This window comes from Saccopteryx leptura, chromosome 2 (assembly GCF_036850995.1).
Source record: "Saccopteryx leptura isolate mSacLep1 chromosome 2, mSacLep1_pri_phased_curated, whole genome shotgun sequence".
Lineage (NCBI taxonomy): Eukaryota > Metazoa > Chordata > Mammalia > Chiroptera > Emballonuridae > Saccopteryx > Saccopteryx leptura.
The window spans coordinates 352,214,599-352,239,675 of record NC_089504.1 but is presented as its reverse complement, the minus strand read 5'-3'; the positions used below and the strand labels follow the sequence as shown (position 1 = coordinate 352,239,675).

The following is a 25,077-nucleotide window of genomic DNA, read 5'->3' as shown; positions in this document are numbered from 1 at the left end:
TCTGGAAAGTTTAGATGGAGCCCGAATGACAAGTTCAGGTAAAGAATATGAATTTTTGAGTCATTCCCATTGACAGAGTGGCTGAGATGGGTAGAATGATCAAGTCCTTCCACTTACCCTTCTCTCAATAACTCCGGTTCCAAACTTGACTTTCATCTTTGTTATTTAAATGCTGGGACTCTAGTCTGGCTTGTCTGGACAGCCCAGGTATGCTCATAATTCACTGGCTCCATCACTTGTAAATTATGACAGCACCTGTCATGTCGTGCCTGCTCAGCAAATCCTGAGTCCATCAGAATCTGAAAGGACAAAAAGGGGAAAAACACATTTGTCAAACCGCCTGGCCTTTGCCTAAGGTTAGCATCTGGCCTATGGCCCACCATGGCTAATTGATCCCAGTGGGTCATTTTGTCGCTTTCCTGTGCCCCAGTGGGCCCTGGGCTTTATTTAGCCTTTGTCCTAACAAACAGCAGCGGATCCCGGCATGAGTAGCAGGAGTCATTTGTCTTCTGTTTCCACAAGTTCCTCAGTGACTGTACTTTGACTTGCAAATATCAGGAGCATCCTCAGGGGCTCCTGCACTCTCCCTCCCTGAAGCAGGGCTATCTTTTTCTTCCCTAAGTCGGCTCAGAATTTATGGGAGAGAGTATGTAGATTAATACTTTTTTAAGGCCATAAATTTTTTTTTTAATTTCTTATTAAAAATTTTTTTTCTTCTTTTCCAAGTAACAGAAGAGAAGATAAAGAGACAGACTCCTCCATGCTCACAGACCAGGATAACCTGGCAACCCCCATCTGGAGCCAATGCTCTGCTCATCTGGGAACATGCTTATAAATTGAGCTATTTTTAGGGCCTGAGGCTGAGGCTCCAGGGAGCCATCCTCAGCACTGGGGCTGATGTGCTTGAACCAATTGAGCCATGGCTGTGGGAGGGAGAGAGAGAGAGAGAAAAAGAGAGAGAGAGAGAGAGAGAGAGAGAGAGAGAGGAGATTGAGAGGGGTGGAGAAGCAGATGGTCACTTCTCCTGTGTGCCCTGACTGGGATTCAAACCTGGGACTTCCACAAACTAGACCAATGCTCAACAACTGAGCCAACCAGCCATAGCCTTTTTTTTTTTTTTAAATTTCAATCAAATTTAAGTAAAATTATGCCATAGCTTCTGGTTCCTTTGACTGGGCAACTTTATCTACTTTTTTTCCTTTTGCCAGATTTTCTTTCTGCCTCTTCTATCACCTCCCCCATCCTCCAACATCACAAGCACTAACATCAAATAATAAAAGTAACGATGTCATTTACTGACGCACAAAGTATTGTCTTATATACAATAGTTTATTTGGTCCTTGTGACAGTCCTTTAAGGTCTTTATTTCCAATTTTCAGATGAGGACACTGAGGTTTGTGTTTTTATTTTCTTTTTTTTTTTTTAACTGAGCATTTAAAAGATGAAAAAATTTCCCAAAGTAACACAAAATTTACTAATACATTTGGGATTCCACTCCAGGTTGCTGTGTATTTTCCATTATTTCACGCTGTCTCTCAACAGATACTGACGATTCTGTTTCTTTCTTGCTTTTCATTTCACTCAGCCTTGCTGAATTCGAATTGAAGAGAGATAGGAGATTTTAGTCTCATTCAAAGCTGCTAGTTGTGATTGAAAGCTTTGTGTGGAATGAGATTAATCTCACAATTGACTAACTCATTGATTTGAGGAATTATCATTAGTTTATCAACTGTAGTTTAAAACTGGCTTGTTGTATCAATGCCCTTTTAGTATTCTGAATACAACGCACACATACATTCTCCTTATCGCGATGATTTATGGGAGGCTGCGTGAACCTGGGCATGGACTTGAATTGTTGGAGTCTGAAGTTTTATCTATTTGTTTTAAAACATGAGTAGAATTTACCATGAAATTGATCTATCATATTCATAGACAATATATTGATACCTGATTCCACGATGATAAATAATAATAATAATAAACATGAAATACAAAATGTGTCCTGACTTTGACGCCATATCCATCTCGTGAATTTGTGACAAAAGAGAATCATTCTTTAGACAGAATTACAATGCTTCTTGTTGCCCATTTCTTAGCTGTCAAATTAATTTAAATGGATTAGCATTATTCTGCCATTATTTATCTGTCTTGAGGTTATCCCGAACATTTTCCTTAAAAAAACAATCACAATAAAATGACAATGCACATTGATCAATTTTTTTTACGAAGTAACTTAAACATACATATGCCTTATCCTTCCACACTGATTTTGGTTTGCTTTCCTACAAGAGAGATTTTAAAAGAGGGGGAGTAGAGAAAGTTCTGGGCTTGATAAAGTTAATTTCGATATTCAAACAACCAGGTGGCCACTAGGAAGGGAATCATTGGGAAATTGTGACATGTCTATTAAAAGGGCTATTATGTGCACATTAAAAATATCGCTGAAGAAAACAACTCAGGAAGTAATGTTTAATAAAAGAAGCAGAAAACAAAATTTTAGCTACACTCCTACAATTACATAAATTAGAGTTAATCTTCTTATACCTTTTGTGTTCTGTTGTTATTATTTAAGTTACATGTTGCTTAATATTTAGGGACTATGAATAAACTATTTCAGGGAAAAAGTAGAAAGAAGTCTAAAGGTGCATATTCTTATAAAACTTGTAAATAGCATTTCTAAAGAAAGCTTATGTCTTTCTCCCCTTCCTAGATTTATTAAATATTTATTAAACACTATGCTTCATGCCCCTGTTATATGTGTTGCCTGCCAGTAGACAAGACACCGTATCTACCCTTGAGATAGTTTTAATTTATTTAGGAAGACAGAGCTGTGGGAAAATACAAATTAAATGTATAGGAAGAAATTGTTGCAGCCATGAGAAGACTAAAGAGATGCGACATCTAACTAACTGTAATGTGGCATCCTGGATGGGATCTTGGAACAGAAATAAAACATTAGGTTAAAAGCAGGAGATCCGAATGAAGTTGACATCCCAGAGCTCTTTCTTGTGTCACTTTTGGTCTCTCTACACATGTTCACACAATTCTTGGTAACCTCCTGTCAACTCTTGGTTTTAAATGTCACTGATATGTCAACAAATCATAAACATGTATCTCATCTTGACCTTTCCTCATTGTATATCCAACTGCCTACTTGACATCTCCCCACAAAGCTTGTGAGCCATCTCAAACAGAACTCTTGACTTCATTCACCTCATGCTCCAAAGCTGCTCCTCCCCGTCTCCCTGGTCACCTCAAGGACTGTCAACATACTCACTCAGGCCAAACCAGGTGGGAGCTACTCTTCATCCATGGTCTTTAACTCTCCTCATGCAGTCCATCACCATGTCTCAATCACTCTTCCTCTGAGAAATAGAGGGTCCAGCCACTTCTGTGGCCACCAACGCTATCCTAGTTGAAGCCACTGTCATCCTTCTCCTGAAACACTACCCATCTCGTCCAGCCTCATCTGGAACCCCTCTCCCCTCACATGTCCTGTGGTCACTTTTATTGCCTCGAAAAAGCCAAACTCTTTCCTGCCTTCTTAAGATTTTTGAATCCATCTGAAATACTATCACTGTTGACCTTTAAGAGGCCAGATCTTTTTTAAAATCTCAGATCAAGTGTCCCAATCTCAAAGGTCATCACTGTCACACAATCTGATGTGTCCTTCCAGTCACTCGCTGCCTCAGCTCTTAAATGAAGCTGCAGAGTACTTTCCCCTATCTAATATTCTCCTTGTAGTTTCATTCAGTTGTTTGCTTTTTTCCCTGTGCCCAGTAGAATGTAAGTTCTTACAAAACAGGAACTTCGTAATCTTTAAAAAAAAAAAAAAAAGATAACTTAAAAAATGTTTTTCCATTGATTTGAGAGGGGGCAAGGGGAACGGAAGGGAGAGACAGAGAGAGAGAGAGAGAGAGAGAGAGAGAGAGAGAGAAGTATCAACTTGTTGTTCTACTTAGTTGTTTCATTTAGTTGTGGTTACTTTTCACATGTGCTGTGACCAGGAATTGAAGCCACCACCTTGTGGCAAGCCCACTAGAGACAATACTCTGCCCATCTGGGATGTTGCTCCATTGCTGGGCAATCAAGCTCTTCTTAGCACGTGAGGTGGGGGCCATGGAGAAATCCTCCGTGATCAGGGCTAACTCACTCCAATCGAGCCATGGCTACAGTAGAATAAGAGAGAGAGAGAAGCAAGAAGGGGAGGGGTGGAGAAGCAAATGGGAGCTTCTCCTAAGTGCCCTGATCAGGAATTGAACCCAGAACATCCACATATCAGGCTGATGTGCTACCATTGAACCAACTAGCCAGGGCCAAACTTTATATTCTTGATGCATAGAATACTTCATGGCAACCATAGGTGCTGAATAGTTATTGATTTAATGCAAATGTTAAATGAGAAACAGACACTAAAGTTCTGAAATTTACAGAGATGAGGGATTACAGTGGGGCTGGAATGACCAGAAGTTTCTTGCAAAATGTAGGAATTGCTAAGGCTTTGAGAATGAGTAAGACTTGTCAAGAAAAAGTAGATGAAGAGGGAATTCCAGGGGAAAAACTGGCTGAGCAAAGGTGTGAAGAGAGTAATAAACATGGTATACTGGGAGACGGCAGGGAAAATAGAAACTTTGTAAAGATTATGACAAATGAGAGCAGAGGAGTGACGGATCCAAACTGCAGAGGATCTAGAATACCAGGCTGAACACGAGCCGTGTTGGAGATTTCCTCCTGCTGACTTTCAGCCCCGGCTCTCGTGAGCCTCTTCGCCATCATCTCCTGCTAAGCCTTTCAGGAGAAAGTGATAGAGGCTGATCCACCACCACTTATTTATTTTCTTATCTTCCAACATAGATAATTCATATGTCAGCTTGCTTAGGTCTGGTCCAATGGGTAAAGTGGTTCTAACTTATATCCATCTTCAGTACTTGGGATAGTCACCTGGTCACTCAGTTAACCACTGTAAGTCTTAATGATCTGTGCGTTCTGTCTACTGTTTATGGTACGTTGGGGTCATAAAGGTTTATGGGTTTCATCCTTGGCTCACAACTTCAGAAAAGGTAAAGAAGAATAGGGATGTAAATGTTCTCAGGCATGGCATTTCTTCCTCCTAACCCTTCATGCTGTTAAATGAAATATGTTAAGCTAAATAAAAGAGTTGGCTATGGCTTTGATTGCCACAGGCAGGGCATCAGCTCCTGGTGCTCTTCCAACTCCGTGTTGAGCGAGGGCCTGTCACCCAAACTGACAACACTTTGTCCACACTCCCACGGACTACAAGTATAGGCATCCCACCAACAAGGCGTTGGTTGTAGACTAAAGTGTACCGTGTGTGACCCCACGACAGCATTTTTCATGCATTTATCCAACTCTTGTGGGGTAGCTCTTTATGTACCAAGTGTAGACTAAAGAATGGGATTTCCAGAGAAGACACCTTCCCTGAGCTCAAGAGAGTTCCAGCATAGTGTGAAAGAAGGACATGGAAACAGTTAAGTCTGCAGCACTATCTAAATCCTAAACCAGGGGTTCATGGGGGCGTGAAAGTCAAGAACTTAGAGAACAGTCATCCCTGGCAAGTCCCAGGGGTACCATGCAGTGCACTCAGGAGGTCATTTACATTCCCTCTGGTGAGCCATGCTCTTCACGGTGTTCCTGCTCCCCATGCAGGGGGCAGAACTGGCCAGTAAAGGGGAGAACCTGAAGTCCTTCAGTAAGGGGATATGACCCTTTGCAGCCTGCCTCCCCTGTAAGCAGGACCTTGCAGTATTGGTGCCCTGTTGCTCCAATGGGCTCAGGATCCCCTTCTTTGAGTTACCTCCTCAGGTGAGAAAAGCAGTTTCATAGGGACATTAGCTGTTCAGGCCTCCTACTGCCTCGTTGAAACCAAGTAACCACAGTGGGACACATGCCCTAACTGCCTCGCCCCGGTATTTGACTCCTTCTTTCCTTCTTGTACACCACCTGGCACAAGTGTAATTGTACTGCCCCAGGGCTCGGTAGCTTCTTTTGCAACATGGTGGAGTTTTATGAAGCGATCTCCCTTACCCAACTGGTTCCCTTTGTGAGGGCTCGTCCGTTCGTTCCCTCTTGAACCGTCTCCGCCCCTGCCACACCAGGGCACGCTCAGTCATTGCTCTTGAATTTTGTTTTCTCCCAGATCAGGAGACCCCTGCCATTTCCACATGCAGATGTTTCCCAGTTGTGTTTTTTCTGAACCTAAGTTAGTTAAGTTGCTTTGTTTTGCAGCTTACAATAGGGATTGAAATATATAGAGGGAAGAGAGTTGTAAAAGTTTATCTCAAAGAGATGTAAAAGAATTAGCCGGTGAAAATATAATTACTTTTTAGAAACCTGTGAGATTCCCGAGAGTCATCCAGGAATGTGCTTTATAGAATTGTGGGAGAGCTACAAGAGTTCCCAGCAATAGGTCAGGTCTCTAAGGACTGGTTTGAAAAACCCAGGGTGGAGTTGTGGGAAGTATTTATATGCAGGCCCCTCCAACTTGGGTGGTCTGGCTCAGTGGAAATGGAGGGGGAGGGACTCCTGTTGAATTTTATATACATTCTAGTGACTAATTTCAGGAAGTCTGGAAAATTTTTATCTTACACAGAATTTCTACAATGCTTGTTGATCAGACACCATTTACATTCCATTGGAAATTCATGTATTTTCAAATTCTGACCTTCTCTTTAAAATAGCTCACTTCTAAAAAATTTAATAAGAAGCAGCATTAGATGACAAAACCCTTTCTTGCTCTAAGACGGGAGTCAGCAAATTGTGTTTGTAAACAAAGGACTATCAGCACTCAACCATGTATCTGTGTGTCGTTCATAGCTGCTTTTGCGCTGTAATGGTAGAGTTAAGTAGTTGGACAGGGACAGTACAGCCTTCCTACAATCTATAACTATCTGGCTGTTTACAGTAAAAGCTTGCTGCCCCCTGTTCTAAGACCCTGTACCTTTTAAGTGGCATCCCTTCTCTGTGCCTCAGTTTCCTCATCATTACAGGAAGAGATTAGAGCAACGAACTTGGTGTCTCTTTCAAAATCCTGAGAGTTCCCTTTGAAAGCTCAGAAGCCCTCCAATTGCCTCAATGAGAAAAAGGGGTGGGGAGAGATGGCAATAGGTTCTTTCCTGTCAGGAGAGGGGCCCTTGCTATGCGTCTCTCCTCATCTGGCAGTGATGACAACGTTTACTGTCAGCTTCATTGTTTTGATTCAACACCCGGATGTTCTCAAGGGGCTGGCTGCTTGTTAAGTACAGAAGTCCCCATCCATAAGCCAAGAGGAGCGGAGAGCAGAGCGGAGAGCAGAGCGGAGAGCAGACTGCTTCCGGCTCACCTGTTTGCTCGGCGGAATTCTCAAACAGCTCTCCACTCGCTGCAGATCAGCTGCCAACACCAGGGCGGCTGTTAGGATGCGGCCAGGAGTTAAACTGGAAATCTAGGATTGTTTTTGTGGTTCTGTCTCCAGCAAGCTGCTCCTGGGGCTGTAGCAGAGCCTGCCGTGAGGACGCGCGGGACAGTACGGACACCAGGCTGGCCGGCCAAGGGCATGCGAACACATATTACATACAACGCCGTTATTTTCTTCAGTTTTAGCCTGCAGTGAGCATAGTTTTGGAATTGATAACATCCACTGGGCCCTGCTCAGACTGACTGATTTTGAGGGGGGATGATTTGGGTCCTTGACAACACATCTCAAAGGAAGCTAACGAAAACGGCAGTTCTGCTATTCTAACACACGATCCAGGTGATCCGTGCGTCTTGCTGCCTGCTAGATCCGACGTAAGCCCGTGTCTGAGCGGTGGCTGAAGACGCAGTGGTTGGAGATTAAGAGAGCAAAGGGTTTTGCAACTTTCTGGACAGAACAGAGGTTTTCACGGATGCTTTTGTTGCTTTCAGTCCTCTTAATTATTCCAAGGGGGGGGGGGCTTCATATTCTTTGTTTTATTTATTTGTGTGTGTGTGTGTTTTAAATGTTAATTGTATTGATTTTAGTGAAAGAGGAAGGGAGAGACGAAGAGAGAGACAGGAACATCTATCTGTTCCTGTGTGTGCCCTGACGGGGGTCAAGCCAGCAACCTCTGTGCTTCAGGACGATGCGCTAACCAACTGAGCTATCCGGCCAGGGCTCATTTTCTTTCTTTTAAATGATGTTTCTTTTTGTTTTGTTTGTTTTTTCATTTTTCCGAAGCTGGAAACGGGGAAGCAGTCAGACAGACTCCCACATGCGCCCGACCGGGATCCACCCGGCATGCCCACCGGGGGGTGATGCTCTGCCCATCTGGGGCGTCGCTCTGTTGCATCCAGAGCCATTCTAGTGTCTAAGGCAGAGGCCACGGAGCCATCCTCAGCGCCCAGGCCAACTTTGCTGCAATGGAGCCTTGGCTGCGGGAGGGGAAGAGAGAGACAGAGAGGAAGGAGAGGGGAAGGGGTGGAGAAGCAGATGGGTGCCTCTCCTGTGTGCCCTGGCCGGGAATCGAACCCGGGACTCCTGCACGCCAGGCCAATGCTCTACCACTGAGCCAACTGGCCAGGGCCTAAATGATGTTTCTTAATGGATGCTTTAGCAGACTGATAGGTCATCCTTATAGGTAGGGGTGTGTGTGTGTGTGTGTGTGTGTGTGTGTGTGTGTGTGTGTAAGTGCGCACACATATATCAGGAGAGAATATTAATGTATCTGAAAATTTAGTCATCTTAGTTGCATTAGAATTAGTTTTCCCCCATTAAAATTAATTTAAAGAAAGAGTTTTCCCTTTTATGCCATCTTAAGAGCAATCATCTTTTTATTTTTTTAATTTATTCGATTTATTTTTATTGACTGTATTGGGATGACATTGATTAATAGAGTTATACAGGTTTCAGGAGTACAGTTCTATAATACATCATCTGAGTATTGCATTGTGTGTTCACCCCCAAATCAAGTCTCCCTTCATCACCATCTCTCCTCCCTTACCCTTCTCCTTGCATTTCCTTTTTTCCTCACTGCTTTAGCTTTCGGTAGAAATGACAGCTTCTTGAGGATATGGTCAAATGGCAGGAAGTAGTAGGAAAACAATATTTGAATATGTAATGAGGTAGCACGCGGCATTATATTGATAATTCAGATAAATAGGGAAAGATGTACCTTTTATCTATTTAGTTAAAGTATTATCCTCTGATTAGTGTCGTGGTGGCGATCCTTTTTATAAAAACCGTCCACTTTAACAGTGCTGGTTAACCTGGTATCTCCCACCCATTAATGGGCATTCTAGCTTTCATGGTGGGTGGTAGTGGAGCAACCAAACCATGCTGCGATTGGCCCACCATGAAAGCTGGGACGCCCACTAGTGGGCGGGAGGGACCAGGTTGACCAGCACTGTTAAAGTGGGCGGTTTTTATAAAAAGGTAAGCCATCCCGGGATTAGTGTTTAGCATACATTTTGCTCTGTCTCATTTAGCATAGATAGATAGTGGTATAAATAGTCGCTTTAGGTCAGCCACTGTCAAGAAGTGTACCACTGTTCCTGAAGGGTCATTTGGAAATGGATGAAGCAACTTGAGATTGTTTTAATGAAAAAGGATCCAAGTAGCTCTCACTGAGTGGACACAGAAAATGCAGTCTGCAGTACATTAGACAGTTCTACACAATGATAAAGTGTCCGTTGTCCCAGCAGATGTTCAAGTGAGTGAAATCTGCTTTATTTACCTGAGCCTATAACACAAAGCATCACTTACCTAGTTTTAATATACCCAGTTCTCCAGCGTTGCAAATACTGTATATATCAAAGGGAGGTGGTACTTCATTTTGTTCTAAAATTGCCAAGAGTTGTTCACTATTTTGGGAGATCATACCACTGAAAGCAATGCTACTTATAGATTCTGGAATCTCCAGTAAAATACAACTGTATTATTTGTACTTGTTTCAATCAAACACCCAACTATTTCTTCTAGTGCATCATACCCACATATTTATAAATTAAAATATATATTTTACTATAAATTATGGTTTTTGCATTTCTCCTTTATATTAAAGCTAAAGCATTACATTGATTATGTATTTTTTGAACTTGTGTGTATAAGTTAAGAGTCAGCAAACTTTTTCAGTAAAGAACCACATGGGAAACATTTTGGGCTTCATGAACCAAATGGTCTCTGTTGCAACTATTCAGCTCTGCTATTGTAGCAAGAAAGCAGCCATAGACAATATATAAATAAATGGGCATGGCTGTTTCAATAGAATTTGACTGTTGGCCCTTACCTGGTAGCTCAGGTGGTTTGAGTGTTGTCCCAGTATGCCAAAGTTAAGAATCCAATCTCCAGTCAGGGCACATGCAAGAATCAACCAACAAATGCATAAATAAGTGAAACAACAAATCAATGTTTCCCTCTTTCTCTCTCTCTCTCTCTCTCTCTCAAAATCAATAAGTTAAAACATTTTTTTTTAATTTTTATAAATGGCCACTGTGTTTGAGTGTATTAGGTGACATCTGATCTCACAGATGGCTAAGCCTGTGAGATTCCCCTCTTGCTCCTATGAGGACCCTGCAGTGAGTTGGGAAGGAAGATGAAGGTGGATTATTTAGAGTCAAGGTCAGCGGGAGAATCAGAATCATTCTAAACTCTAAAGAAATTGCTTTTGTTCACCTACTTGGTGAACTTCAGAAGCATATTACTGAGGCCTAAAGGTCATTGATTTCACATCTCCCTTCTTTCTCTGGTGCTGCTAATACCTGAAGTCTCTGTTGATTCTTCCACTTGGCTGGACAGAACCCCTCCAGCCTCTGCTTTGAGGTCACTCTTCCTTCTGTCTGCTGCCCCAGAACAGATGCACTGGCTTCCAGTTCAGCTGCCTTCAGGATCCTGCTCAAAGGCTATGGGAACAGCTGGGCTCTGTAATATAATATACAGTTCTATAATATACATCATATTATATATAATGACATGGGAAGTCAGAGTATGCGGAAATTTACTCTACTAATGCACCTTGAAATACGATATATCTTTCCAGAGCCTTAAGGGGATTCCTTGTCCCTCTTCTCTTTGTTTCTAAAGTCCCCCAAGCCCACTGTGAGCTCCAGGAAAAGTAGGGTTTTTTTTCTTGTCCTGTCATAGACCCTCCTGAATTACAGAGCTGCTAGCCTCAGGAGTCTTACCATCATAGGCAGAGAAAATCTCTTCTTTGTACTATGGGAAGGCGCTTGGAACAAAGCAATGGCAGCTCATACAGAAGTGAAAGGGGCTGAGCAAATCTTCTCTCTCACCAAAGCATTGCTCTCACCCAGTGTCTCGCAGCATTCTCTCTAACCCAGAACGATGAGTCAGGAGAAGGAAACTGGAAAAAGAACAAGATTTAAAGAATGAAAACTCAAATAAAGGTTTATCATTTACTATACACTGGCCATAGTACAAGCATGGTTGACATGACATTACTTTCCTCCAGTGTGCCTGGAAGCTGAAAAGTGAATGCAGTTTCATTAGGAAAGGGATCAGCACGAGTGTACGTACCACCGTACTTTGGGGTGCATGGCTGCATGTAATGGAGTTGCCCCGATTCCCCCATCAACTGTCATAAATGTCAAAGATTGTTTTACAGGTTGTGTCACTGGGATCTCACTGATCCTCATGATATGTTCTGGTTTCTGAGGACGTCTACCCTTTTCTCCCTACGATGTCAAGAGCTCTCACCAGGATTATTTATAGTCTTGTTTTAATTTTCCTGGGGCCTGGGGAAAGCTGGCTGATGGCACTCTTCCCTCTTCTCGGTCAGCCCTCCCAGCAGACTCCCTGCCTCGCCATTGCTAAGAGCTCTGGGCACACACAGGGTTTGCGCCTGGATCTTCTCACTTCCAGCGGGTGTGTGAGTGTGTGTGCGCAAGTGCGTGTGTGATGTGTCTGCATCTAGGGCGTGAGTGAGGAAAAGAGGTGAGTCAGAGGTAGAGACAAATGACAGGGGAATTCAAATACGCCTAAAAACATAAATACGGTCTAGTTCTCTTCGGTAGAAATTTCCTGAGTGCTTTTCATAAAACTCTATGACAATATATTTACAGGATAATAATCTACTTGAATCTATGTTGCTATTGAACTTTTTAGGAGGATTTTGCGGTAGAAAATTGTTATTTTATGTATATGTATGCTTCTTGCTTAGATAAGCAGGACACAGAACTTCTCTGCTATTATCTTATTCTATCTTTCTTGTTTTGACTTTAGCTCAACAGAATTCACCAAAAATCCATGAAGGCTGGTGGGCATACAAGGAGGTGGTCCAGGGAAGCTTTGTTCCAGGTAAGACACATTTATTCTTATTTTTAAGAGAAGAATTTGAATGAAATGGTTTTTTTGTTTGTTTGTTTTTTTTCAGAATTTTGCATTGGCTCCATGGCATGGAGTGTATTATTAAAAGCAGCATAGGTTGATTGTATGTGGGATAAATACTCCGTCAAGAGAAGGTTTATTGAGTGAGTGGCAGTTTAACCAAGAGCTTATTTTTCCATCTGAGTCTATGTCACCAGGTCCTCCCACCTGCAGGTGGCGCTATCAAGGAGAGGACGGTGGAGGATTGAGGGTTGAAGGTCTGTCTGCTGGAATGTGGTTAAGTGAGAAAGAGCTATTTTTAAACATTAATGAAACAGGAAGTCATGGAGGTGAGGCTTGCTGGGATGCACACTGTCACTGATGTCACTTAAGTAGCATCCATGATCGGGACTTAATAGAACAGGGCAAGCACCAGCTAAAATTAACAGGCAAAGAAGAGCTTTCCATAGGCAGGGAGAGAACTGAAGACAGGTTGGAGCCAGAAACATACCATGCAATTAGTTTAGAAGCAAGGTGGAGGGTCCTTGTCTTTTCCCACTACTCTTGTCCTAGTCGTGGTCCTCGTCCTTCTGCTGTGTTAATTGAGACTTCAGTGGGGAGAGAAGCAAGGGAAAGAGCCAGAATGCTGAAGAGAAGGATGCAAAGGAAGGCAGGTGAGATATGTGGGGCCAATGTAGGGCCCTCGCTCATGCACTGAGAACAGAGGACCCCGAGTGTCAGTTGATATCTTTGTAATTGGTGGAAAGAGCAGTACCCCACATTACCTGGTTCATATTGACTGTGATATCTTGTTCTCCTGTTCTTCTGTGGAGCTCATTACATTAGCTGTGCAGACCTAAGCAAGTTACCAAACTCCTCTGAGCATCCCTTTTAGCACTTGTGTTGTGTGACAATATACGTGCTCTGGGTACTTTCCAGTGGAGGGAAAGCAAGCATGCTGAGGGAGAGTGGTTGACTCGAGAAAAGGCAGCTGGCTGCCCAAGAGCCTTGTGAACTGATATTAACTTCATAAATTCACTACAGTACATTTACTTCTTAGCTCAGTGGGACAGAAGCTGGACTTGATTAATTCACCCGGAAATGATCAGGTTTCTAATAACCTTATAGCCACTTAATTGACACAAGCTATATTCGTATGGCATGTATGGATACATGATATTTTATACTTACAACTGGGAACGTCCCTTTCCAATATATATTATATATACACATATACAGACACACATATATATATATATATGGTATATGTGGTATATATATATATGGTATATGTGGTATATATATGGTATATGTGGTATATATATATATGGTATATGTGGTATATATATATATGGTATATATATATATTATTTTTTTTTCCTGAGTCATGTGCTTCTTAGAGTCAAGGTATCCTGGAAATTACATTTATAATTATATTTTTGTGCTTTGGGATTATGGTGTTATAGCAACAAAGAACATTCTTCCAGGTTATAATAAGTCTTGCTAAACTAAACTAGTCTTATTATAACATCCTTTGTAGTGATTAAAATGCTCCTGGATATTACTGGATAAGCACAACAGAATTTTGCTTTTCTGACCCACATTTTTTTTTTTATGATTTCCCTTCTGTTGATAATTTGTTTCCATGTACTCAAGGTTACCTTTTGAGTTTGTTGTGGCTTCTAAAATAACCACAGGAAAGAAATTTCATTTTTCCTTTAGCCGTTGATTTAAGAGTTGCATTTTCCCTCATTTCCAGTTTTAAACGAGCTAATACCTATAAAGCCCACTCTATGGGATGTGGAGTTCTGCGCATGGACCCTGGGGTCAGACCCTGAGTTTAGTCCGGGTTTCTATGGCTTCCTGCTGGTGCACCTGTCAGCACATTGTCCACCCACTCTCAGCCCCCGAGCCTTTATCTGTTAAAATGAACATAAGGACCAAATCAGCTTCATGAGGTTTTTGTGACAATGAACTTATACAGTGCAGGTAAAGTGCTAATGGTAATGTCTGGTGTATGGTGTGCATCAGTGCATGTCCGTTTCCTTGGTATCACCAGCATTTTTTTTTATCAGTTACACCTAACTGGATATTTGTTACTTCTCTGCTTGAGCAAAGGCAGAGAGCTGAAATTTGGACAATAAAATATGCAAATGAGGGGGCTTAATAAATGTTCCTTGAATTCCTCTACACTGTGGCCAGTTGAGAACTGATTTTATCATCCTCCGAATTTACCATTCCTGATGACCTTTGGCTTCCTGGTAAAGAAGACTGGTATCTGATTATTTCACTTCCCAAACTTTGGAAACTTCACCTCTGTTGAAAAGAAAAAAATAAGGATAAGAGTCATGAGAATTTTGAATTAAGCAATTGGACCTGAGGCTCTAATATCTAACGGACTCCGAATGACCCCCTTTGTCTGAACTGGTGCTTTAGGGAAAACAATGGACGCTTTATTTCTTATTACTGACATGAGCTTGAGAGGGGGTTTTACTTTGCCACTGGGATTTTCTTTCAGGCTATGGATGTGTGAAAGAGGAGAGAACTTGGTATGACTAGACGACTTGGACAAGTTTGATTGTCCCATACGTTCTCTTTACAAAAGTATGTAGAAGTAATAATGGTCAGTTGGAATAACAGTGCTGAATCTGTGACTTCAACCAAGCTTGTGGTGGATAGAGTATATGATTTCTGTAGCAACAGCAACCACAAGGCGGATTTAGCACAAGAATAGCCAACTTCGGTCAACTCAATAGCATTTATGGATTACTCAGCTGATGCTGAGCACCTTGCAAGGGGCTATAAATAGGTAAGTGATACATGGTTCTTACTCAAGGGTTAACTCGCCATCTGAGCAGGAAGATAAATGATAAGCCCAGGACTCAGTATAACAAGGGCTCTAATGGGGTTGGTAGAACATGCAAAAGCCATAAAGTTTTGGGATTTTGCCTGCTTGTTGTTCAATAGACTTCATCATTTACCCACTTAAATCCAAACTTTCATCCAACCCCACCCGTAGCCACAGTCTGCCTTGAGGGCCGAGCCCTGATTCTGTTTGACTGTCCGCCCTCCCCATAGCCATGTGCTCAGGGGAGGAGCTCCTCTTCGACCCCAGAAAGGTGATTCTGCTATTAAGCTACAACAATCACGGTGATTCCAGCCTCTTGCTTGACAGTGACTGATTCAGACATCACAATGGCTAGTTTTATGTGTCCCCGTGGCTAGTCCACAGTACCCAGATATTTTCTCAAACATTATCCTAGATGTTTCTGCAAAGATAGTCTTTATATGAGATTAATATTTACATCAGTAGACTTTGAGTAAAATAGATTCCCTTTCATACTGTTGGTGGGCCTCTCCCAATCAGTTGAAGACCTTACAAGAAAAAGACTGAGGTCTCCGAAGGAAGAGGGCGTAGTGCTCCCAGAAGCCTTTGGCTCTCAAGCTGCAATATCAATATTTGTCTGTGTCACTGGCCTGCCAGCTTGCGGTGCAAATTCCAGATTTGTCCATTTCCACAATCACACAAGCCAGTTCCTTAAAATAAATCTCTCTCTGCACACACACACACACACACACACACACACACACACACCCATGCATGCATTCTACAGGTCCTGTTTCTCTGGAGAGCCCTAATATAGTGACACAGACACAAACATATGGCAAACAGCCGACCCACCTGTTGTGAGGGAAACCCTTCTGGACAAACTAGGGAGCAGAAGCCACACTGCAGACGGCAGAACAGAACCCCGGAAGGAGCCTGCATCTCTGTGGCCCATTGAGCGTTGAATGAACCACGGAATCGCCGCGGCATTGATTTTCTTAAGTGAGAAAACAAACCTCTTACGGTCGGAGCCACTTTGCATCAGGCTTTCTGTCACTTGCCGCCCAGTAGTTTTCTCAGCACAAGGCAGAAGGAAGGAAGCGGGAACTGGGTCCTGACAATGTTCGGGATTGTTTCCAGTGAAGAAGAAGGAGGAGGAGAGAGAGGGTGGGGAATAGCGGCGTCGACAGCGCCGGCAAAGAAGGTTGAAACTGCACCATAGGCTTGGAGGACTGAAGGGAGGTCTGAGTGTCGCCCGAGCAGGCAGGGCACACAGTGCAGCCTAATGAATGAGAGGGCCAACAAGGTCCTTAGGGGCAGGGCCATGAAACGCTTCCAGAGCTCAGACGCGGTCCCTTTAATAATAGAGGAACTGGAAAACACTCCTCCACTATGGAGAGTCACAATCAAATGTGTGTTTTAAAAAGCCAGCTGTGGATACAGTTACGGGGGTATACTCTATTTCAGTGATGGTATCAGAGGCACAAAGACCCATGAGGTGTTTTCTTTTTTCTTTTCTTTTCTTTTTTTTATCATCCAGGCAACAGATGGTAAGCACCTACTAAGACTGTGAAAATAAAATGAAAAAAAAATTGGATTAATCATGGGGCTTGTTTAGTAACATTCGAAGTGTATCTCTCTCACACGCACATAACACATTTATGATTTAGTGTAAATATATACACATGTGTAACACATTTCAGAAAAAAATTGTGCCAAATACTGCCTGTTCACATTTTATTTATCCAAAACAGTAGAGAAGTTGGGCGTTCTCTCTAGAGGAGGCACCGGGCTAGGAGCTGGGATTTCAAAAAGAGACGGCCTTGAACTCCTTGGAGCCTACAGCCTAGTGGGAGAGACAGTCCCTGGAAGTACTAGCAGCCTCTCACCCCCAGCACCTGCTCCACGTGGCAGGGTTGGTCTATTTGGGAATAGCCTTCTCCCTTTCCAGACCGGGACATCAGAATCTGGGGCTGGTTTCCTTTGTTAAGCTTTGAATCATGACACTCAAAGTATATATTTTTCCAATGTTTATGAAACCCTAGAGCAGGACGCTCCTGGGTTCCTCCACGTCAAGGATCGCTCCAGGTCACTAATCCCGAGTTCTTCAGCTCTCTCACCCAGAAGTCTCTTTTGAGTGCCTGCCCTCACCATGGCCAGCCGTGGTCCTGGCCAGACGTGATCCTTGGTGGGTCAAGACACAAGGAAGTTCCACTGTGGCCTCTCTTCCACTGAGTGCCATGGAAGAGAGACAGGTAGATGTCTATCATCTTTCAGTGTTTCCCAGATTGCCACGGACGGTGTTTGGGGCTACAGAGTCAGAAAGCACGGGGCTTCCCAGCAGAGGCAATGCCTACGCTAAGTCCCCAGTACCATGTATGTATATGATTCTGCTGGGGACGAAGGTGTTTCAGAGAGGGGAGCAAGGTAGCAAGAGGCGTGGAGGCTGGGAAGAGAGAGAGTCCCTGCAGTAAGATGAGATCAAGGGACTAAGGACTGAAGTAGGCAGCTGGCACTCCATCATGGAAGGCCACACCAGCGCGAGTTTGGATTCACCATGGGGCAGCGGGGCACCATGGGAGGGATTGCGCCTGATGAAGAGTTCAGGATGAGGCATGAAGGAGATGCGAGCTAAGATAAGACTGGGGTCTCTGGGGAGGGTCAAGTTTCTAGGGACAGGAACTTTGTCTCATTCTACCCCCTACCCCAGCAGCAGGTTATTGTGCAAATGTTGCATACAGTAGGGGTTGAATATTTGCTAAATGAACTTGGATCAGAACAGAGGAATCCTTGCCCTTGAGACCAGGTGTAAATCATCATCACCATCACTACCACCATCACCATCACCACCACCATCACCATCACCACCACCATCACCATCACCACCACCATCACCATCATCACCACCACCATCACCATCACCACCACCATCACTATCACTACCACCATCATCATCACCACCATCATCACCATCATCACCACCACCATCACCACCATCACCACCATCATCACTATCACCACCACCATCACCATCACTACCACCATCATCATCACCACCACCATCACCATCACCACCACCACCATCACCACCATCACCATCACCACCATCACCACCACCATCACCATCACTACCACCAACACCATCACCACCACCATCACCATCACCACCACTACCATCACCACCACCATCACCATCATCACCACCACCATCACCATCACCACCACCATCACTATCACCACCACCATCATCATCACCACCATCATCACCACCACCACCATCACCACCATCACCACCATCATCACTATCACCACCACCATCACCATCACTACCACCATCATCATCACCACCACCATCACCATCACCACCACCACCATCACCATCATTACCACCATCATCATCACCACCATCATCACTATCACCACCACCATCACCATCACTACCACCATCATCACCACCACCATCACCATCACCACCACCACCATCACCACCACCACCATCACCACCACCATCACCATCACTACCACCATCATCATCACCACCATCATCACCACCACCATCACCATCACTACCACCACCATCACCACCACCATCACCATCACCACCACCACCATCACCACCACCATCACCATCACTACCACCATCATCATCACCACCATCATCACTATCACCACCACCATCACCATCACTACCACCACCATCACCACCACCATCACCACCACCATCACCACCACCATCACCATCACTACCACCACCATCACCACCATCATCACCATCATCACCATCACCACCACCATCACCATCACCACCATCATCACCATCATCACCATCACCATCACCATCATCACCATCACCACCACCATCACCATCACTACCACCATCATCATCACCACCACCATCACCATCACCACCACCATCATCATCAAAATAAGGACATCACTACAAACTGCAATACATTCTTTTAAGGATTTTGAGAAGTCCAGCAAGAATAACAGTTCAGAGATCAGGGAGGACCTTCCTGCAGAAGCTGCGACCGGAAGTTCCAGAAGGACAGGGCCAGTGAAGAGTGGACCTTGGGGGCTGTTCCAGGCAGCGCAGCGAGTCGCAGTAAAGGCCCAGAGGCACGCATGGGCACAGCAGGAATAAGACAGAGCAGACTGCACTGTGCCCGAAGTGTAGGGTGGCAGAGGCAAGGAGGTTTGAGTTGGAGGTGGCCAGGGGCCAGATCACACCCAGTGTGAGCCACACTGACAGTGTCTGTGAGGAGAGCCCAGGAATAACAGGAGGACAGTAAACAGGTAAGGCAATGCACGCTTCCTTGGAGATCTGGTACACGCCACGGGGTCATGAAACTGAGTCTCTAACCGTCTGAATGACCAAGAGGAGCTCATAGCTTCATTTCTGAACAGGATGGGAATAGAAGGGTGTTTTTGACTTACTGCACCCTCTGGAGTGTTCTTTAAAGTCGAGGAGAAATGGTTCGGCCAGGCCCGTCAACTCTTTCAACATGCAATTTCCAACCCTTCCTCTTTGGGTAGTTTTAAAACCTTAAGATTGTTAGACAATGAGGATAATTACACCTGTTGGCAGCCACCTGTGTTTTTGCCCTGATGCCTAATTACCTGTGTGGTTCAAATGGCCAGTTTTCTGTGCCTTAGGAAGGCTCTTATTGGACACTGGTAAGACAAACAGGAGCTCTCTTCCCCCCAGGCCATCCTCCTAGGAAGCAGGCTGGCTGGTCGGGCTGCTCGCTTGGCCAGCCTGGGGTCACGCATGCCTCTCATTCCTCCATTTAGTAAAGGGTGCCTATTAGTTAGAAAACAAAACAATTACTTTTCTGTTGCTGTGTAACAAATGAACCACACATTTAACAGCTAAACGCAACACACATTGACTGCCTCACACAGTTTCCCGGGGCCGGGGAGTCCAAGTATGGCTTAGCCGGGTCCTCTGCCTAGGGTCTCATCATGCTGCAAAAGGGGTCAGTCCAGCTGGCTTCTGCCCGGGGGCCGAGCTTTGGCAGGTCCTTAACGGAACCCAGTTCTTTCCAGTGATAGGACGGAGGCCCTAGACTCATGAAGGTTGTCCCTTCTCCACCAGATTCCTTCTTCAGGGTCAATTAGGAGAGTGTCTTGCTTCTAATCTTTCCCTTCCCCTCTGGGAAGGTCTTGACTCTCTTTTTCAAGTTATGTTTACACAGGAGAATCTTCCTTTTGATCAAGTCAAAGTCACCTCATTTACATCTCCAGAATTTCTTCACCTTTTGGCATAAAATGTAACCTAATCACAGGGAAGACATTTCAGCATTTCCTGAACCGCGCCCCCTGCTGGGACGGGGCTATTGACCAGGGTGCGCACACCACTGTGACATCTGAGTAAGAAGTAGGCATTGCTGTAGCTTAACATGCACACGTGGAGAAGTGGGAAATAATATTCTCTGGGTCGGATATTGCTTTTGTTGCCTTGAGAAGCAGAGCTAGCTTCCCCCACCCTGCCTCAGATTCCCCGGCCCGTGTCCCCAGACTTACAGCAGGTGTAAACGGTGAGGGAGAGGGAGGGACTTACAGGACTCCCAGGTTTCTGGCTCGGGTGGCCCTGTGTCCCTCGTGGAGATGGAGATGTAAGAAAGAAGCAGAGGGGTGGGAGGGACAAGGCATATAGAGACTCCTGTGGACAGCCCCGCCCAGATGCCACCCAAATCACTCTTCCAACCGTCTCCCTCCTGCCCCCTCTCCCGGGCTCCCTCACCCTCTGCTCCCAGACGGGGCTTCTCATGCCTCTCCCTGCTCAGGCACATGCCCTTGTGTTCAGTGCCCTTGTCTTTGGGCCTCTGCCTCTGGCTCTGGGTTTGCTTTCTGCCTTGCTCCCGACTTCCTACTCCACCTTCGACCAACAGGTTCTGCCAACCCTGGTGTCAAGTGTAGCTCAGGACACAGGCTTTGTCCCCTCAGGTATTCACTGCGTGGTCACCCCAACTCCCATTCACTCTCCCTTTGAAGGATAGAGGATCCCATAGGCCCTAAGCTTACCTGCCCTCCTGCACCCTTCAATATCCCCCAGCTGAGTACTATAGGAAGTCATTGTATTCGTTTCCTATGGTTGCTGTATAAATTACCACCAGCAGGGGCTCCAGATGACACAAATTCATTGTCTTGTACCTATAGATATATAAATTTATATGTCTATAATTTCTTTTTTTTTTTTTTTGTATTTTTCCAAAGTGAGAAGCAGGGGCGAGGGGAGGGGGGAGAGGCAGACAGACAGACTCCTGCATGCACCCTACTGGGATCCACCTGGCATGCCCACCAGGGAGTGATGCTCTGCCCATTTGGGGCATTGCTCCGCTGCAATCAGAGCCATTCTAGCACCTGAGGCAGAGGCCATGGAGCCATCCTCAGCACCTGGGCCAACTTTGCTCCAATGGAGCCTTGGCTGCAGGAGGGGAAGAGAGAGATAGAGAGGAAGGAGAGGGGGAGGGGTGGCGAAGCAGATGGGCGCTTCTCCTGTGTACCCTGGCCAGGAATTGAACCTGAAATTTCCACGAGCTGGGCTGATGCTCTACCGCTGAGCCAACCAGCAGGGCCTCTATAATTCCTGATGTTCTCAAATCAAGCCCCTCCAGATGCCCCACTTTATGACATCAATTTCTCTGCCACAAAAGTGTTCGCAAACTTTTTGTTGAATATTGCATTTCATTGTAATTTCTCTAACAGAAGAAACTTGCATTTTACAGAGCCCTGTGGCACATTGTTTGAACTAGGGAATAACCCTCTGGTAATAGAGGCTGTCAGTTCTTCCTGTGTAGGGTATTGTTTTATCAGTTATATTTTCTCAAGCAGGGAGTCAGCAGGGGAGCACACCAGTCCTCTGTTCCTGGACTTTGCTTTCGACATCACTAATCTTTTTTGTTTGGCTCATGGAAGCAGCAAGAATATTGTCACATGTTCAATGGTTTGACTGTCCCATGAAATCTGAAGCAAGTCCCTTATTATCCCAGTGTCTTGATTTTCTCCATCAAAAAAGAATCAAGATGTTGAATAACATGGTTCTCCTTTTTAATTTTTCTTAAGTGATAAGTGAGGAGGCAGACAGACAGACTCCCACATGCACCCTAACTGGGATCTACCCATCAAACCCACTAGGGGGGTGATCCTCTGCCCATTTGGAACCGTTGCTCCATTGATCAGCAACCAAGCTATTTAAGCTCCTGAAGTGAAGCCATGGAGACATCCTCAGTGCCTGGGGCCAACTTGCTCTAACTGAGCCATGGCTGCAAGAGGCAAGAGAGAGAGAGAGAGAAAGAGAGAGAGACAGATGGGAGAGGGGAAGCAGATGGCCACTTCTCCTGTGTGCCCTGATGGAGAATTGAACCTGGGACATCCACACACTGGACTGATTCTCTACTACTGAGTCAACCAGCCAGGGCCAACAATATGGTTCTCAAAACCCATTCTGGCCCCAGTATTCTCTGAAAGTTTGTAAAATGTGACATATCATTTGGGAGATACCTTTAGCAGTATTAAGAAATAGAATATTGATTTTATTTGCAGGATAATTTTATTGTGTCTGGAAATGGAGTCAGTGATGTAAGTCTGTCTCTCTAGATTTCTGGTCTCTTATCTCAAAGAGAAAATAAATAGAACTTAATGGGAGATAGTCTTCTCAGTAGAGGGGGGTGATGTTACACTGACTCACCACCCTCAGCTGTACATGTCTTAGTTATATTATTTCCCAGAAATTGGCATGGATAGAAATTGAAATTTACTCCAAGCCTGATAAGGTGCCAGACACACTACTAGACTCTGGGGATGCAAATAGGAATAAATTCGTGCTCCTGGTTTTAAGGAGTGCATAAGCAAGTTTAAAGACAGACATGCAAATCGGGATTACAATATAGCCTGGTCAGGGATGTGAGGCTGGAGTAGGGAGGCAGGAGAAAGCCACTAGCTCTGCCTTTGAGATCAGAGAAGGCTTTGCAGATGACAGCTTCTCTTGAGACAGGCCTTGAGAGATATGAAAATCTATTCCAGGCGGACAAGATGGAAAAGGACCTACCTGGTGTATCAAACACAGGGGAATCTGACCTACTACTGAATAACAGATTGTAAACCTCTTGTAAGCGGTGAAACTCCTATTCATCATCTCATCTACGACAGTGTCTACCATGACCAGACACTAAAGCTGTACAGTGGAGAATGCGCTGGAGTCGGACAATCATGCTTACTTGTTCCACCCTATCGATTACTGTATGTTGTTGGCAAATCATCTACCTTCTCAAAGCCTCCGTGTACTCATTTGTATAATAAGAACAGTAAAACCTATGTTGGAAGTATTTTTGTAGGAATAAAAGTATATACTAGACCTGCATGTGCTTTATAGACTCTGAAAATACACAATGCTATTGTTGTTACCATGATTTTGCATTAGGCTATTTAAGGTTGCAAGGAAGAGACCTGCTCAGTTATACTACTACTCTGAGTTCCTAATTCCTCCTTCTAATCCAGGGAGGCCCTGAAAACCTTTTAAAAATATGTTAACAATAGCACATTGCACACAAAGATACAACTTGAGCACAAGTACACATAAAACCTCAGATACTTCACTACGTAAAGGGTTTGTTTGGGTCAGGTTGCAGCCATCCAATAGGGAGCACTCCTGTTGGGTAATGTTGACAGAAAGCTCCAAAAGTCTAAATTCGGGGCCAGTTCTGAAGAACTGACACGTAGCCTTATTCAAACTCGTAAGAGATTTACTAGAAGAAACATGTACAGTGGCAAAGCAGCTACTCCCAGTGGTGGTGGGCTAGGAAAAATCTACCCCCCAAGACAGAGTCTTCTTTTAAAGAGAGTTAATGACACAAGGGGGGGTTAATAGCACAATCATATGGTGGGTAGTCACATAGACCACCAGAAAGAACAATGCAAGTTAAGAGATGACATCAAGCAGTTATTATACTTTATACATTTATTGACCTCCCTCTTGGGACATGATGTCTGTCATTGGGTGGCATTCTGACTTTCCACCCAGTCAGCCAAGCATATGGTCAAGGAGAGTCACAGAGAGCAGCCCTTCCCAGATGCCTTTGTGAGTTCCCCTGCTTTTGCACCAGACCTGCTCAGAGGTGCATGGCTCTCCTGGTCCAATCAACACAGGGGGTTCTAGCTAGTCAACCACTTGGGGAACACCTCTGGACCTATCCCGTCAGAGATGTACCAAGGGAGGCTCATTGGCAGTGGTCTACGGGTGCCGGCAGTAAGGAACACATCGTAGAGAATTTCATGACAATAGTGAAACCCACCGAATGCTGGATCTGCTTTTTATTATCCCCATGAGCTAGATATTCTAAAAATGCCAGTGATGGAATAACTGCTCCCTGAAAGAAATATTTTGTTGGTCTGAGCTCTAAACAATTCCCGTGGTTGCTGTTGTGTTATAATAATACAACGTGTAATCTTTAAATGAACACATTTTTGTTACTTATCCTTTAATAAGCACTGTGTTCTACAAAGAAGTTAATTGGGGCGGAGGATTCTCAGTTCAATTAGCTTCTAACACACAGGGACTCGTCTACATGTGTTTGTTCCCAGAGGATGTTCCTAATGGCCCAGAATTGGTGGTGTTCACTGTCTCCAATCCCTACAGTCCTACAGATTCCTGAATTTAGACAGTTGATTCAACATCAATAATGATAGCGCTGCGATTGTAAACACAAAGCAACAAAACTTGAATTACTTCAATTATGTCATTCTGCTTGACTATTTGGAGTGCTTATTTGTACTTAAAATTTAAAACACCATCCTTTTTGGCTCTATCCTTCCCCCTCCCACACTTCCCCCCTTCCCCAACATCTGTCAGTCTGCTCTCTGTGGATGAGTCTGTCTCTATGGGGAAGTAGGGGAGTGTTGGGCAGACAACATATGTTATACTCACTTTGTTAAAGATGGCGCTGCCCACGTGGAAGCCCATCGACCAGGT

At 44.3% G+C, this 25,077-nt stretch overlaps 1 protein-coding gene across 2 annotated transcripts in view; it reads left to right on the top strand.

The window, feature by feature from the left end:
- The window catches only part of CA10 (carbonic anhydrase 10), a 498,781-nt gene that overhangs the window by 56,044 nt on the left and 417,660 nt on the right, over positions 1–25,077 (top strand). For both annotated transcript variants that reach the window (XM_066364602.1, XM_066364601.1), the window contains exon 3: positions 12,194–12,268. In XM_066364602.1, the coding sequence (XP_066220699.1) occupies positions 12,194–12,268 (75 nt within the window). The remainder of the gene's footprint in view (positions 1–12,193; positions 12,269–25,077) is intronic.